At 44.7% G+C, this 17,285-nt stretch overlaps 2 protein-coding genes and 1 pseudogene across 3 annotated transcripts in view; all 3 read left to right on the top strand.

Annotated features, from left to right (window-relative positions):
* Window positions 1-1,121, top strand: part of LOC139022721 (serine/threonine-protein kinase N1-like) — a 6,286-nt pseudogene extending 5,165 nt beyond the window's left edge.
* The window catches only part of LOC111982310 (serine/threonine-protein kinase N1-like), a 33,264-nt gene extending 29,875 nt beyond the window's left edge, over window positions 1-3,389 (top strand). Inside the window, 2 exon segments of the mRNA XM_070433790.1 lie at window positions 1,180-1,260; window positions 1,383-3,389. Of these exon segments, the coding sequence (XP_070289891.1) occupies window positions 1,180-1,260; window positions 1,383-1,586 (285 nt within the window). The 3' untranslated portion in view covers window positions 1,587-3,389.
* Window positions 3,390-3,916: 527 nt separating this feature from the next.
* Window positions 3,917-16,807, top strand: LOC111982398 (dual specificity mitogen-activated protein kinase kinase 7). Of its 2 annotated transcripts, XM_024013967.3 has the most exons (12): window positions 3,917-4,163; window positions 5,691-5,738; window positions 9,920-10,067; window positions 10,275-10,341; window positions 10,555-10,668; window positions 13,029-13,148; window positions 13,348-13,455; window positions 13,690-13,869; window positions 14,095-14,175; window positions 15,180-15,322; window positions 15,488-15,533; window positions 15,743-16,807. In XM_024013967.3, the coding sequence occupies exons 1-12, from the start codon at window positions 4,040-4,042 to the stop codon at window positions 15,881-15,883; spliced, it is 1,320 nt and encodes a 439-aa protein (XP_023869735.1). In that variant the 5' UTR covers window positions 3,917-4,039; the 3' UTR covers window positions 15,884-16,807. The 2 variants fall into 2 exon arrangements, with proteins under 2 accessions (XP_023869735.1, XP_023869736.1); XM_024013968.3 differs by lacking the exon at window positions 5,691-5,738 and having other exon boundaries at window positions 3,918-4,163.
* The last annotated feature ends 478 nt before the right edge of the window (window positions 16,808-17,285 follow it).

Here is a 17,285-nt window from a genome sequence, read left to right as displayed (position 1 = left end):
TGTGTGTGTGTGTGTGTGTGTGTGTGTGTGTGTGTGTGTGTGTTGTGTGTGTGTGTGTGATGAACAGCTGTGAGGAGGAACCCAGAGAGAAGACTAGGCTCTGGTGAGAAAGATGCTGATGAGATAAAGAAACAGCCTTCTTCCGGGTGAGTCAGAAATCCATGACACCATATTCATCTTTTTCCATTTCTCTTCATCCCACACTTGTTGTTTTTGGAAGGAACATATTTGTTTTTTTTGTAACCCTGTTTTTCTCTCACTCCTCCAGGTCTGGATTGGGAGGCCTGCTACAGAGGAAGCTGCCCCTCCCTTCGTCCCCTCCATCAAGGCCGAGAGGACGTCAGCAACTTTGACGAGGAGTTCACCGCCGAAGCTCTCCGCGCCTGACGCCGCCGCGCGAGCCCCGCACGCTCTCTCGCAAGGACCAGGACAGGGGATGGGCTATGGGGACAGGACCAGTACGTTCTGCGGTACTCCAGAGTTCCTGGCCCCTGAGGTCCTGACCGACACCTCTTACACCAGAGCAGTAGACTGGTGGGGCCTSGGYGTCCTCATCTATGAGATGCTGGTGGGAGAGGTGAGACATCATTGAAGAGTTGGACAAAATATAGCTATGGAAGGACAGAAAATATCTATTCACTCTTTATTTGAGTAGACCTATTCAATGAACGTCACTTGGTGGCAGTATACATACAGTGAACAGAAATGTACTATCTTTTCCGTGATGCGACAAATCCCCTTGGGTTTGGTTTGTGTCTATTATTGTGAGGTCAGGTATTTAGAAATGGGTTTCCCACTCAACTGTCTGAGTGTATTTCTCTGCTAGTCGCCCTTCCCTGGTGACGATGAGGAGGAGGTGTTTGACAGCATCGTGAATGACGAGGTCCGCTACCCACGATTCCTCTCCACAGAGGCCATCGCCATCATGAGGAGGGTAAGTGGCCACACACACACTCACACCATAGGTCCATGGTCTGTGGCACCTCACAGATTTGTCCATTTAATGATGGTAATGTTGTAGTTATTGTCTCTTAAATTCATGATTTTGTTTACCTGGGAACAGCAGTTCTGATAAGACTCTCTCCCAATAACCCCCATAATTCTCTCCTTAGCAAGTTTAGTATAACAGCTGGTAATTTGACTTCTATAATGGCTATCAATATTCGTGTGTGTGAACAGCTGTTGAGGAGGAACCCAGAGAGAAGACTAGGCTCTGGTGAGAAAGATGCTGATGAGATAAAGAAACAGCCTTTCTTCCGGGTGAGTCAGAAATCCATGACACCATATTCATCTTTTTCCATTTCTCTTCATCCCACACTTGTTGTTTTTGGAAGGAACATATTTGGTTTTTTGTTAACCCTGTTTTTCTCTCACTCCTCCAGGGTCTGGATTGGGAGGCCCTGCTACAGAGGAAGCTGCCCCCTCCCTTCGTCCCCTCCATCAAGGGCCGAGAGGACGTCAGCAACTTTGACGAGGAGTTCACCGCCGAGCCTCCCGCCCTGACGCCGCCGCGCGAGCCCCGCACGCTCTCTCGCAAGGACCAGGACAGCTTCTGCGACTTCGACTACGTCTCCGACCTCTGCTAGGGGTCGAGAGGTTGTGACCTCTATCACATCATCATCATATGAGGGTCATGGGGTCACGGCAGTCTGCAAGGGTGGTCTGCTGCATCCACCACACTGTGAATGTGATATGAGAAACGGAGAAGGGTCAGTCTGTAGTGTAGTCTACGTCTGTGTGGGAGGTATGAACTAGAGGAGATTAATGCAGACCCAGGCCAAGACTCTGTGACTGTGTTTTTTTTTTTTTACACTGCAGCAGCATCTCACAGAACTGTGAGAAGGGGCCCGTCAAGAAGACTGGTGGTTGATGAGAAATGAAGTTCTGTTACAATGAGACGTGGCTATGTTTTCCAAAGGAAAAGAAGAAAAGAAACTGTGACGCCCGCTAAGCTTGTGCCACCTCCTCCCTATCTAGAACACTCCAATGGCTGTGTCCTTACAAGAACTTGTCATAACATGTGTAACTTCTATTACACAGTCAACCCCTTTTACCTTTGCCTTCCAGTTCCATCCTCCTTTGTGCCAGTGTTGTTGTCTGCTCTGAGTCTGCTCTGACGTCTGAGGATCTCCATGTAACGTTTTGGGTTGGGATRCATTCCATTTCAATTCAGTCAATTCAGGAAGTCAATTGGAATTTCAGTTTATTTCCTGAATTGAAATGGAATGGACCCCAACCCTGGTTCCTTCATACTGTGACAAAACACAAATAATATTTGGGAGAGGGTGGGGTGGGGTGGGTGCATGGCTTGAAATGATGCCTTACATTTCTACTGGGATCTATAGAAATGCATTTCATTTTGTTATTTTGTGGTCCTTAGTAACCAACTGTGGTCCTTGGTAACTAACTGTGGTCCTTGGTATACAATGAGGGTGATAATGTTTTACATTAATGCTAAGAGGAGAAAAGGAAGTACCTCCATCTGCCTATCAAAATGATTGCTTGGAGGAAGTTGAATTAACAGTGTGTAGAATCATCTATATATATGTACTCTACATTGTTACAATGTTGTGAACAATCACCCATCAAGTTACCCAATGCTAGTCTTGTGTCAACAGAAGGGTAAAGAACCACTGCTTGGAGGAACGGTCAATTCTGATCCAACCAGATCACTAGTGCATTCACAATGGGCAATTGTTGCCTTTTTAACATTCTTTAAAATGTTCTGATTTGAGTTATTATGGGGGGGGGAAATCAACGGCGACAGTGCTTTTGGTTCTGTTTTTGGTTGATAATGAAGTCGTTGAGAAAAGCAACAGGGAGCATTATTGAATTTATCCTGTTGCCTTTTAATTGGTCCAATCTGTGAATTTTATATAAGGGTGTGTCATGTGGCAGTCTACACCTGTGCCATTGTCATATCTGAACACACAAAAGAAAGGCTGAAGGATGTCTCGTTCCAAACATGTAAATATTCACACAAACGTACACACACTGAGAGACTTTAATGCTCAAGACACTCAAATTCAATCAGTGGCATGAAGCGGAAACACATCCAAGCAATGAATCATGCTCAGGCTTCTCCAGGTTGAAGTGACCATTAAGAACGGATCTAGGATCAGTTTATTCCAACCTCATCCATTAGGAAAAGAAAACTGACCTTAGATCAGAATTTAGAGGCAGCTTCATCCTCCAACTACAGTACATGCTCATCTGCAGAAGTCAATAGAAAACAAACTTTACCTCCCTTGTCTCTGTGTATGGGGGTGTGTTTTGAATCATGTTTGTCTGGTTGCAGACTCTACTTATCTTGTGTACGACTATACAAAAGGAAGTGAAAGTATGAGATTAGTTATTTATAAAGAACATCTGTTGGGAAAACTTGTGTATARGGTTTACTGTGTTTGATTGGGTGTCTCATCATCAGACCATTCTCTGTCACCTCCCTGCTATTAATGCAATAKTGTATCTTCACAAGTAAGATGGTCATAAAACAAYGGTCATTTTTAGACAAGCTTTACCYTGTCAACTCATGACGAATATCCTTAAAGTATCAACTCATGTCCTCTCAAATTCATGTTGAAAACTAAAAAATAGATGCAAACATCAACATCCATCTTCAAACATGCAAGCAAGCCAATTTTCTATGGAAATGTCTGACCTGAGAATGTTTCAAACAGGGAGGGCATTGGGARATCAGCCGTCCCTGCCTGTATAGTCCACAAGAGAGGGAGTCTTGGCTAGCTGGTTACGCTCGATGATGCCAGAGAGGAAGAGGCAAAGCGAGAGGATTTACTCTGCCCAAAATCTGTCGGAGTGAGATTAAGCCCTTTTTCTGTACGGAGGTATAAGAGTGTCGGAAGTTGAATTACGTTAGGCTTATGTTCACACTCGCCTATGCCCTCTCATTGGTTAGAATGGTCCCACATGATCGCGCCTGCCTTCAATCATTGAGGGCATGTATTTCCATCGTTAGAACGGTCACTCTGCTATCTACTCATTATAATAGATCATCTTTGATAGTGTTCAATTTTTCAAGATGTCGTCGCTGGAACAGAGACTCTCCCGAATCGAGGAGAAACTAAAGCAAGAAAATAAAGAAGCTCGTAGAAGAATTGACCTCAATATCGACATGAGTCCACAACGTTCACGTCCGAGGCCAAGTGAGTGTCCGTGGGGGAGTCGGTAACGGAAAATAGGGAAAGGAAAGGGAAAATAAGCGAAAGGAGAGGCAGTGAGGGGGTGTAATAGGGATATGCTGTTGGCTAACAGGCTAAATGGATAAACAAATACCCCAACTCGGGACGTTGCCCTGCCCAGAGGTGTCATGCCTTTTCCATGTATATAACATATCACATAAACATTTTGAAACTATGTACACCAGAATTTTATATCAGTGCAACGTTGTAACAGAAACTCAATTTAAATCCRGAACTGTGTTTTGGTTCTGTCCTGGCAACTGCTGGCTAGCAACTAGCTAAGTTAGCTCTAGTAGGCCCCATCATCCGTCAGTCAATTTGTTGTTAATTTCTCAACACGGAAAATGTACTGTTTATCAGTATTTGATATTTTATATCTGGTCTAKTATGGTTCATTAACCAGATATGGCTTGTGTGTGTATACATTTCTAGCGAAACTTCAAWTATGATTTTGACCGAGTCAATGTTGTTAGTAGCCAGCTAAGCTAACGTTAGCTTTTCGAGCTAACGCAGCTTGCCAGTTAGTTGCGTGAACAAACTTGCCAGCTATAACGTTCAAGATAGCTAGCAAACTACCCCTGAAAGTGGCTCTTGTCACGTCACAAATTGCACGAATATAGTGGTGTTAGTAACTACAAAACTAAACAAAAACTTGTGTTTTCATTTTCTAAACCAATTCCATATGTCTGATAAACTCGTGATATGTTTTACATTAATGCTGTTCTCATATTTTGGGCATGATGGATATTTCTTTATTTCGGCAGTCTTGAACATCTTTGGCAGGTAATGTTTTGGTCATAATGTAGACGYACACATCTSGCAGAATGTGTGGGCATAATATAGCTGGCTAGCTAGAGACTTTGCCAGCCAAGCCACCAAAATGAACCATGCGGGATTTATCCCAACAGCCCRGATTTAGGATCAGCTTACAGCCGATATGAAGGTCAAACATTTCAAACAGGCTTGGCTCCTGCCCAATGCTTATGGGTGAATTTCGTCTTGCACCATTCAATGKCAGCCACATTCAGTGCAATGTGGTGATATGGGTACTCAACCCTATGCTGATAGTGGTGGTGTCGCCATGAGGTCAATTTCTATACTTTTATAACAAGTTATTTAATGTGTTTTCTTCTCACTGCGTTTCTTCTTGATGCGTTCTCTCTCCCAGCCTCATTGGAAAGCTAAAGGCATGGGAAAGCAAAGATGTTGTGGTAATGCAACTCTTATCTTTGACGAGCGCAGCATTTGAGGTGCTAGTTTTTTTAATTTTCGCACACAGCATATCAACTGGTGTATCTGAGGTGCTCTTGATTGATTGAACCTTCCTTCATTTTGTTTTGTGTGTGTGTTAGTATGGGGTTGTAGTTCATTGGTGTGTGTGTGTGGTAGTTTATTGGTGAGTCTCTGTGGGTGTTAGGGTATGTGAGAGTGAGTACCTGGCATTGAACAGTGCAGTAATGTGCACGTGTGTATTTTCTCTCCTCTGTCCAGTCATCGTGATCCAGCTCAGTCCTGCTCCAGCTCCTTCCCAACGTGCAGGTATCATTCAATCATCGCTCTCTCTCTCTGCCACTGCACCCTCCATCCTTCCTTCTCTTTTTCACAATCCATTCTTTATCCCTCTCCTTTCTCTCCCCATCTCCATGTCACTCCTCCTATTCAATAGAAAGGGAACATTTCACCCTCAGTAGCTCAGAACAGAACGTATAGACGCTAGTAACTTCATACATTCTTCAGATGGTTTCACCAAACCTGAATGGCTGGCCTGACTGATACCTAACCAGCTTATACATTATCCTTAGAGTTGAATGTAGGCCTAAATGAATTGCAGTACATAACACAACACACAGCCAATGAATTCTCCTCTTACAAAATATGTGTAATAGGCTAAGGCTATTGTTGTGTAAAATTGATACTTTCAGATGTTTAGCCCACAATTGTACACAGCACACCTAAAATATTCTATTCTGACAGTATGAAAGTATGGAAGCCAAGAGGCATTTTCTATTTTCAAGTGGCCATTTGCACTGTATCCTCAGTTGGATGCAGTCTCACCTCCACTCTAATCTCATTCTCCCTCCATCTTTCCATCCCTTCTCCATGTGTGAGTGCCAGTGGCAGGGCAGTGGGTGTGTATGCCTGGGTCTGCGTGTGTGTGAGGATATTATTAACCCGTTTTGCTGGATGCAGAGAAAAGGTGCATGTGGCTTCCTGCACGGTTTTTATTACACAGTCTAATCCAGCATCCCACCACCGGTTGGTCTGCAGGAGTGTTGCTGTGACCAAATCTGACCACCTCTTCTCTTCCTCCTTTCACATCTGAAGACTTGTCCTTCAGTCTGTTTGTCTGTCATGTCTTCATCCAGYCTGGGCCCAAGCTGGCATTCTCTTTGCTCTGCAGTTCAGGCTGTGACYGGTTAATTTCTGTCTGTCTTGTGTCTCCGTCTGTTTCTTCCGTGCTCTTCCTCAGGGTCAGATGGTGTTCTTTGTGCGCTAACTAAGTATTCTCTCCTGGCATCCCCCTTGCAMTGGCACTGTCAATTGCCAGCGGTGCCTAAGTGGCTGATGTGTGTGTCTGTCTGGATCCAGCTGTGTGGAGGACTGTCTGGTCTTTGCCAAACCAAAAATTGCCCGAGTCCTTTACTAACCCCTACTAACCGATTCTCTCCAGTGAGCAGGTCCTGGCTGCAGGTGATTGAACCAGGGATAAAAGCTACTGCCTGGTGTTGGTGCATTTTTCTCTTGAAAAGACGTTTTTTTTTTWWAGAACTGGTCAACACTATCTCGTTGCTTTGAAAACCTCAAACAAACCAAAGGCTCCGAAGGTGCCCTTTGCAAAACGACCCCATTTACAGATTAGGAATGGGGCGCTCTTCACACAGTGTATAAAACATATCATATGAAATGTGTTCATTTTATCTAAAGAAAATACATTGAACGGTCTGAACTGAAGGTTGGGGGGGTTGGACTCCTCTCCAGGGGGGTCTCAGAGGTCACTGAGAGAGCTCCAATGTTCTGCAGCAGAGGGTCCACTCCATTTGGTGGTGCTGCTAGCTAGATACTGACTGAGCAGCAGTCTGAACGCATGGCCTGTTTGTGTGGTTGCATGGCGGGTCAAAGCTAACACTACTCTCGTAGCTGGTCTCCACTGCTCAGTGCTCACCCTGTCTACTTTACCCTGTGAAGTGTCGTCTCCTTGAACAATAACACTTTTAGCCTGTGTGTCAAATTATGCAGTAAAAATGAATCGACTAAACAAGCCTTCAAGTTCAATTGAAGTTGTTTACCTATGCTTTGCTAATARACAGGCTAAGGGTTGTRTTGCTAATACTTGTGGAATGTCTTGTCGAAGTGTTCGTATTGTGGTCTATAGACATTCACAGCCGACCTCTGTTGGAGACTGAACTGATATCGTTCTACTTACACTGCTCTGTCTGTCCATCAAGGTCAAATTGAGCATGGACTGCTTTCATTCACTCCTTTCGAAGTCTGAATAGAAACATGGGGGAGTCCCAGATGGTACAATTTCCCCTTATAGTYCACTACTTTTGACCTGGGCCCATAGGGCTCTGATCAAAAGTAGTGCACTAGGGGAAGTTTGGGATGCACACTAAATGTGTACAAACTGAGAGGCAATGGGTGAGACCTTGAAGTAGAATAACCCCGAATTTTATAAGCCAACCTATACAGTGRGTTCGGAAAGTATTCAGACCCCTTCACTTTTCCCACATTTTGTTATGTTAGCCTTATTCTAAAATGTATGACATTGTTTTTCTTCATCAATCTACACAATACCGGGGCGGCAGGAAGCCTAGTAGTTAGAGCGTTGGGTCAGTAACCGAAAGGTTGCTTGATCAAATCCCAAGCTGACATGGTAAAAATCTGTCGTTCTGCCCCTGAACAGGGCAGTTAACCCACTGTTCCTAGGCTGTCATTGTAAATAAGAATTTGTTCTTAACTGACTTGCCTAGTTAAATAAAAAATAGTCCATAATGACAAAGCAAAAACAGTTTAAAAAAAATGTTGCTACTTTTCTTTCTTCACATTTCACAAGTATTCAGTCCGTTTACTCAGAACTCTGTTGAAGCACCTTTTGGCAGCAATTACAGCCTTGAGTCTTCTTGGGTATGACACTACAAGCTTGGCACACCTATATTTGGGGAGTTTCTTCCATTCTTCTCTGCAGATCCTCTCAAGCTCTGTCAGGTTGGATGGGGAGCATTGCTGCACAGCTATTTTCAGGTCTCTCCAGAGATGTTTGATRGGGTTCAAATCCGGGCTCTGGCTGGGCCACTCAAAGACATTGAGGCTTGTCCCAAATCCACTCCTGCATTGTCTTGGCTGTGTGCTAAGGGTCGTTGTCCTGTTCGAAGGTGAACCTTCGCTCCAGTCTGAGGTCCTGAGTGCTTTGGAGCAGGTTCATCTTTCCCTCGATCCTGACTAGTCTCCCAGTCCCTGCCACGGAAAAACATCCCCACAGCATGATGCTGCCTACACCATGCTTCACCATAGGGATGGTGCCAGGTTTCCTCCAGAAGTGACGCTTGGCATTTAGGCCAAAGAGTCCAACCTCTGTTTCATCAGACCAGAGAATCTTGTTTCTCATGGTCTGAGAGTCCTTTAGGTGCCTTTTGGCAAACTCCAAGCAGGCTGTCGTGTGCCTTACTGAGGAGTGGCTTCTGTCTGGCCGCTCTACCATAAAGGCCTGATTGGTGGAGTGCTGCAGAGATGGTTGTCTTTCTGGAAGGTTCTCCGACCTCCACAGAGGAAGTGACCATTGGGTTCTTGGTCACCTCCCTGACCAAAGCCTGATTGTTCAGTTTGGCCGGGCGGCCAGCTCTAGAAAGAGTCTTGGTGGTTCCAAACTTCTTTCATTTAAGAATGATGGAGTCCACTGTGTTCTCGGGGACCTTCAATGTTGCAGACATTTTTTGGTACCCTCTACCAGATCTGTGCCTCGACACAAGCCTGTCTCGGTGCTCTAAGGACAATTCCTTTGACCTCAACGCTTGGTTTTTGCTCTGACATGCACTGTCTGCTGTGGGACCTTATATAGACAGGTGTGTGCCTTTCCAAATCATGTCCAATCAATTGAATTTACCACAGGTGGACTCCAAGTTGTAGAAACATCAAGGATGATCAATGGAACAGGATGCACCTGAGCTCAATTTTGAGTCTAATAGCAAAGGGTCTGAATACTTATGTAAATAAGGTATTTCTGTTAGAATTCTTTATGAGTACGTGTGTAGATTAAGGAAAATAGTTTTTTTAATCCATTTTACAATAAGGCTGTAACAAAGTGGGAAAAAGTCAAGGGCTCTGAATACTTTCTGAAGGCACTGTAGACCTGTAACTGTCAGGGTGTTTTGAATAGCCCGTCAGTGACAGGGAGTTGGCAGAATCCCAGTGCACCAATGCTATTTGGCTTCCTTTCCTTAGGTCTCTCTCTGTATCACTGTTTGGTCAAAGAGCTAGATAGATTCTGCTACATTGCTGCCCTCTTCAATGCTGTAAGCTCAATGATCATTAAGAAGAGAGATGAGGAAAGGAGAGTGGAATTGATTACAGTAACACTAGCCTGGGTGCCAGTCTGTTTCTGACAATGACAAGTTTCCTAAAGCAGAAACAGGCTGAAACAGACTGGCCTCCAAGCTAATAAAGGACAGCCCCAGTCTTCCTCTTTTACCTTCCCTTCTTTATAAATCTCCTCTCCCCCCCAGCTCTTCAGCTMCCCCTGGCTAACGACGGAGGGGGGAGTCGCTCCTCATCCTCTGAGAGCTCGCCCCAGCACCATTCCTACCCCAGCCGCCCGCGACACATGCTCAACCTGCCCACGCCACAGTACAGCCTGGTGAAGAGCGTGGAGAAGTAAGACAAACGCGCATGCACGGAGCATACACACACACACACACACACACGTGCATGATGCAGATACGCACACAAATGTATACACATGCACACGGAGCATTCATGTTCTGGAAAGGGATACAGAAAGTTTAAAAAACGCTTCCGTTCACACACATGCGTCAAATTACGCACCTAACCTTTTTGTGCGTCTGTGCCGTGTCCCCTTAGTGCGGAGATAGACCAGAAGCTGCAGGAGATCATGAAACAGACAGGCTACCTGAAGATCGACGGCCAGGTAAGAGACTAGCATTGCCTGAAGTGATTATTATTTTTTGCTATTTCTCTCTACTCATTAAAAATAATGTGCTGTATTGACAAGGAGACGGTACACCATTTATAACCGGATAGAATACACAGAGCATTATAGGTTCTGTAGTACATCATGCTACATATGCCATGTATGTTTGTCATTGACATGTTGTGACTCGTCACCTGTTCCCCTCCTCAGCGGTACCCAGCCGAGGTCAGTGACCTGATCAGCGAGGGGGAGATCGGCAGCGGCACGTGCGGTCAGGTGTTCAAAGTGCGCTTCAAGAAGACGGGCCACGTCATCGCCGTCAAAGTAAGCCTTGTCCACCTCCAACCACAGCTTGTTGGCATTAAGACAATATATAATAGTTCTGGATTGCATTTTAAACAGGCAGTCTGGAAGCGCGTTACATTGTCTGGCAGGGGGTCACTTCACTTTCATGTCTTGAGGATGAGGAGTCTGTCCATCCGGCCTCCGCTCTGATTCTGTTGTTCTGGATGCATTGTCTTGTTGCAGTTTYACACTTACGATACAATATACTTTATTGWCCATTTAGATGGAAATTCATTTCATGGTGTCAGCATTAGGGATACACCAATATGACATTTTTGTCRGATTCCGATATTTTCCTTGCCAAAAAAAACAATATCGATATTTACAATTTTAGCAGCCTTTTAAGCGTTCTAGTACATTTTTAAATAGTTGAAACACACACACACACACACTGACCAAAAAGTTATTTTGTTGGCATTTACGTATGTCACCATTACCAGTAAAACATAATCGAAACCTGTTTCTTTCACTTGCGTGCTGTGCTGTTTTGTTGTTCATTTGTTCAGTCTCTACCAGGATTTCATCATACATGTCAAGCAGTGACGTTTCAGCTCTCTGTCTGTCAGTGGCCTCTCTTCCAGTGRGCACTGTCACGGTGTCCGTGACAGTGCCAACATCCACGAATAAGAACAGTTGATTGTCGAGGGCAATGAATTCCATTTTCTTGGCYTTAATGGATTRRGCCTTTGAGTTGTCTCGCTGAAATGTTCTTACTCATTCAAATGAGTGCTGTACTTGAACTTGTTTAGTTGTTGGAAGTGTCCGCTTAGTATTTTTCTGATTTTGTTCTGTGTAGTGCTGTATTTTTCGTGGCGTCATTACGTTATATAGGTATGCACGTCAGCTTAGACATCGGCGACAAACTAGACATCGGGGCCGATGCCAATGTTGGCATTTTTAGCGAATATCGTCCGATTCCTATATGCTTGCCGATATATTGTGCATCCCTAGACAGCATACAAACACAACATATTACATGCAGTACGGAAAACTGCAAAGTTAGTCCACAAGTACACACTTACATTTTAACATATTCAAAGTCTCTGCGGCCTACTGTCTGACCGTGTATTGGGCCTGCATCTGTCCTATGTCCCACTGTTCAACAGCCTAATGTCATGAAACTAGCCTTGCTCCTATTCTTTCTGAACAGTGGGAACCTTAATCGCCTTCCAGCAGCTCGAAACATTTGGCCTATTCCGTTATGCAAGTGCTGTGTGGATGTTCTACTGCCGCTATTTGGGATAAGGCCATAGCATTGGTTTTTCCTACTGTGGCAGAACACATAATTCCATAGCAGCCGATTTGACCAGAGGATTTAACTGTTGGAGMCAGCTCTGGGCTGTTTGTCAGTTCAGTATCGCTGTTCTTTTTTCTATCGGTTTCTCTCTGGGCTTTGCCTTCCATTGTTTAACCTCACACAATGATAGTAATTATACTGTATCGTCACTGCTACAATTAAGCATTGTTAAACCCCCCCCCCCATTTATCTTAACTGTTTAACTATTAGGAAGTCAGTCACTACTAGTCTATGGGGGGTTGCATACAATGCTTATCCTTGGTATACACAGTCATGGTTACAAGCACAAACAACATGGCCTACAGGGATAATGGCTGGAGCTGTAAATTATATATTATAGCTATGCAATTTAAGATGTAGAATGCTATTATGTTTTGTTCAGCCTTAACTGGCAGGTATAAACTTTATAATCAGTGTGTTCTGTTCTTAAAATACATAGGCCTACCTCTATAGTTCAATCATATACAGTTTCACTTTTCACCATCTGGTGACCTACTGTATATAGATGAGAGGGAATACGTTTGCATGAGAGGGAATACGTTTGCATGAGAGGGAATACGTTTGCATGAGAGGGAATACGTTTGCATGAGAGGGAATACGTTTGATGAGGGGGAATACGTTTGCATGAGGGGGAATACGTTTGCATGAGAGGGAATACGTTTGCATGAGGGGGCAGGGGATAGGTTTGGATAGGGGGCAGGTTTGGATGAGGGGGGGGCAGGGGATGTAGGTTGCTGGAAACAGCTGATACACTGGACTCTGGAGTGAGGTAGGTTACTATGGTTACCCGGTGACAGGTTGGACTATGAAGCACTTTCAGTGGATAATCTCCTTTTAAATCCCCTTTTTAGTGTAGGATTAGTCCTAATCTGTGTCCGGGAAACCGGCAGTATGCGATTGGCTAATGGTTAAGTGCTAGACAGGTATGTGGGTTGGGCGGAGTTGTAAATTAGTGGCGCCATCCAGTTGCTTGAAGTTCTTCTCCCTCAACTAAAACATCATCATTGAATGTTGATGACTGATTTATTGTGTGTGTCACTAGCAAATGCGCCGGACAGGAAACAAGGACGAGAACAAGAGGATTCTGATGGATCTGGATGTGGTGCTGAAGAGCCATGACTGCCCTTACATCATCCAGTGCTACGGCGCCATAGTTACCAACGTGAGTCACACACACAGTTAAATAAGTTAATTTGCCACGCTATAGTTACCAACGTGAGTCACACGCACAGATAATTTAGTATGTCACATCATTTAAACCATATTTATTCATATTGACAGAAATAGCTTCTTTCTTGTAGCAGTTTCACTGTTCTGTTTAAAATGCCAATGTTATGTGACTGACTGTGATTGGTCCTCAGACGGATGTGTTCATCGCAATGGAGCTGATGGGGACGTGTGCTGAGAAACTCAAGAAGAGGATCCAGGGGCCCATACCTGAACGCATCCTGGGCAAGATGACCGTGGCAGTGAGTCTCTCCATCTCGCGTCTTATCTCTTGCGCTCTCATACCCTCAATTCAGGCTTTGAACTGAAACTCAAATTCAGAATTTTAAATATTGCCCTTCATTTTCAATTAGGTGTCTTTATGTTCAGTTCATCTCCTGAATTGAGTTCCAGTGGAGTTGACCCCATCCCATAAAAAGTTTGTTCACCTTCTCTTCAATGTAGTAGTGTGTTACCCTTTGTGTGTGTGTGTACAGATAGTGTCAGCTCTGCTGTACCTGAAGGAGAAGCACGGTGTGATCCACCGGGACGTGAAGCCCTCCAACATCCTGCTGGACAACAAGGGCCAGATCAAGCTGTGTGACTTTGGCATCAGCGGACGACTCGTCGACTCCAAGGCCAAGACCCGCAGCGCCGGCTGTGCTGCCTACATGGCTGTGAGTCACCTTGGTGGGCACACGTACCCTACCACGTTTAACCTACRGAAGTGAAGGCTGCCATTTTGATGCTGAAGCGCCACTATTTTTCCACCTGGGGTTGCACATAGCTCTGTGAAAATTCTGAATGCTGCTGTCCTCTGTAAAATGTGTTTAATTTCCCTGTGTATTGGTACAAGAAGTGCAGTTTCCCCCTAACCCAAGCCTGTTTCTGTGTGTTCCCAGCCTGAGAGAATAGACCCCCCAGATCCCAGCAAGCCTGACTATGACATCCGAGCAGACGTCTGGAGCCTGGGCATCTCTCTGGTAAAACACCCACACTACTGCATCACACCCTATTCCCTATGTAGTGCACTTCTTTTGGTCAGTCCTGTGCCTTCGTATTTGGCCCTGGCCAAAAGTTGAGAGCCTTACCTACCTTCTACGCTTTGACACTTCTCAATGTCCCGTCATCCATCTGAAAGGATCAAATGGGTGTAAGTAATATGATAATTCCTCCATCAAGCCTTTTGGTAGGCTAGGTGGACTTTTCGCCGTATTGTTTACACCCATACAGCTATTCACATCTACAAGGGAGCATGAAATGGTGTCTAGGTTAGGGGCTAAGGGTTGATTTCTAACGAGTGAAGAGGTTTGATAACTTTAGTCTTAGTGACCTGTCGTTGTGAGTATAAAGGCTGGTTTACGGTCGGTCTACCGACATGTCTGTAGACAATTTARGTAGCGACWTCAAACTTGTCCTTATGAAAAAGTATAAACGCACAACGAGGTCAGCAATCCGGTGCTCCAAATAGCATACGTTCTCTATTTTAACACCAATAAACCCATCCGTTTTAAAAGTGAATTCAGTAAATGTCAACCAAGCAAGCAAGGCAACTAAAAGCAATTTTCTAAACAATGTTTTGGTTCGTTAGCCAGTTCAAATAATGACCAGAGAATAACTGACAAAGTCTGAACTTTAGCTACTTTTTATTCATAATTATAGGAAAATAAACTCACAAGTAATGGCGAGTTTACAGAAAATAGCTTACTGCCACAGTGTGACTAAATAAAAGTTTGTCATTGTATCTGAGAATTTTAGAACTCAGTCTGGTTGGTGTTGCAGTCTGGTAACCACAACAACGGACATAGCGACAGTCGCAACAAGAAAGCTGACAGTCACAGCGATGGTCTACAGARYTTCCACTGGAGTATAKATTTWAAWGTKGTTTTGACCAGCGACYCTTGTCGCATTCTAATTGTCTACYGACATGTCGTRAGACCAAGTATAAACTGGCCTTAACGCTGTAATGTGTTGTCTCGGCCTGCAGGTGGAGCTGGCCACAGGACAGTTCCCCTATAAGAACTGCAAGACCGACTTTGAGGTCCTGACCAAAGTGCTGCAGGAAGACCCTCCCTCGCTCCCCCTCAGCATGGACTTCTCCCTCGACTTCCAGTCCTTCGTCAAAGACTGGTGAGACAAAACACACAAGCACTGTGTGACTCATTGAGAGAGTTTATTATTAATTTCTGCAGTCTTACGGCTCTCAACCAGTCTCTGCTGACAGTACAGTTGCTAAGTAATATCAAGTGATTTTTGTCTGTTCATTTCTACGTCACTGACTGCCTCTTTCCACAGCCTCACAAAGGATCACAGAAAAAGGCCAAAATACCACAAGTTGCTCGTAAGTCTCTCCCCTCCAGCTATTCACACACTGATTCACCACCACTCTAAACCATGATTTGGGATTACAAGAAAGGGAAGAATGTTGTCTGAATTAAATGTTTATTAGAAGAAAAAAATCTGTACATTAGAGAGAAAGGGAATGGATGCAGTGTTCAAACTCCTCTCTTCTGCCCTTCCTCTCACTGATATCCCCCCCTCCTCCCCTAGGAGCACAGTTTCATTCGGCGCTATGAGGTGCTGGTGGTGGACGTGGCYGGCTGGTTCCAGGCGGTGATGGAGCGCACTGAGTCGCCGCGCAGCAGCCAATGTTACCACCAGCACCAGCTCCACTCGCTCTTCAGCAGGTAGCCCCCGGCCACTGGCCCCGCCCCGGAGCCACTGGAGCCTGCAGCCGCCCCAGCCTGCAGCCGGGAGACCCCAGAGAGGGTCGGAGACACGGAGTAGGCCTTTATCCCTAGACAGACAGACTGGCTCGGTGGATTGATTGATTGAGTCTGGTTGATTGACTGATTGAGTCTGGATCAGGACAGACAGACACGAGGGAGAGTAGAGCTTCACACTGTAGTTAAGCGTCATCAGAAGTCATATCAGCACATGTACATTATCATCGTGAACACTTCAGCACATACTGTAGGTTACTCTGTATCCACAATGCATGCACACTTTTCCATCCGTTCGATACTGACGTACAGTAGTGATACTGTAAATGCATTCACGTGGTTAAACACATACATAAATACTACTCACTCACTAATCATATCTCACGCGCCTGTGTAATCTTGTTCAGCTCCAGCCCTAGTCATAGCTACGGGGTCTGACAACAGAGTAGTCGATACACACTGGAGCWKATTTCTGCTACATCATGTAGTGTTAAGACAATGTAAGAGTCCCTACGGCAAGCCCAGAGGCCCAGTTTCATCCGCAGTGATGGCTAGGCTCAGAAGTGGAAGGTTCAGTGCAATATTCAGCCGGGTGTTATTGTTTCTATACTTACTCTTCAACAGGTTGTGTATGAGTGTGTGTACTAAGACACAAGTGTGCGCTCACTATTATGGATGGCATATAGCTGTCCCACTGTAGCTCTAACAGACCAACTAGACCCGCTGTATTTGTTTCAGTCTGGTTTTTAACCATCGTTTTGAAAATACAATAGATGACAGAAACTTTAACTTTGATTCAAATGCTTAGAGAGAATATCAACAAGTACATGTTCTAGCAGCTTWGAATTGGAAAAACGGCGAAAAATACAAAAAAAAAGTTGGGTTATGCGTAGCTCTGTAGAAAAGGTGTTTTGTATTTATTTATTTAGAGTTCAGGATGGTTTTGAGTGGGACTGGATAACCGGTGGATGAGTGGGAGGGATACAGAGGAGGACAAAAGTCTGCCTTTTATCGGACTTGGTTTACTGCATTTACCCCAGCTGCTGTGGTGAAACTCAGTCAGGGAAACTGTACTGCTAGATGAGGTTTAAAGCAGTGTTGCTTATTGTTGAAGAGGAGTGTTAGAAAAGAAAACCGTTTGGAGGCGAACGGAGGGGAGGCGTGCGTTATTTGTGTCAAGAAACAGGCAAGAGACAGCAGCTTGCCCTTTACAAATAATACAATTAGATATTTTGGGCTGTGGAGCATTTCAACCCTCCCTCCTTCCGCTCTTTCTCAATGGCACTCAGCCACTCACCCTCTTCTTTATTTCATTCTTTCTGCTGTTCCATCTTTTAGAGGCTCCACWGTTTTGTCAAACCAAAGGTGGT

Source organism: Salvelinus sp. IW2-2015, linkage group LG21, assembly GCF_002910315.2.
Source record: "Salvelinus sp. IW2-2015 linkage group LG21, ASM291031v2, whole genome shotgun sequence".
Taxonomy (NCBI): domain Eukaryota; kingdom Metazoa; phylum Chordata; class Actinopteri; order Salmoniformes; family Salmonidae; genus Salvelinus; species Salvelinus sp. IW2-2015.
This window is presented reverse-complemented; position numbering and strand designations above follow the sequence as displayed.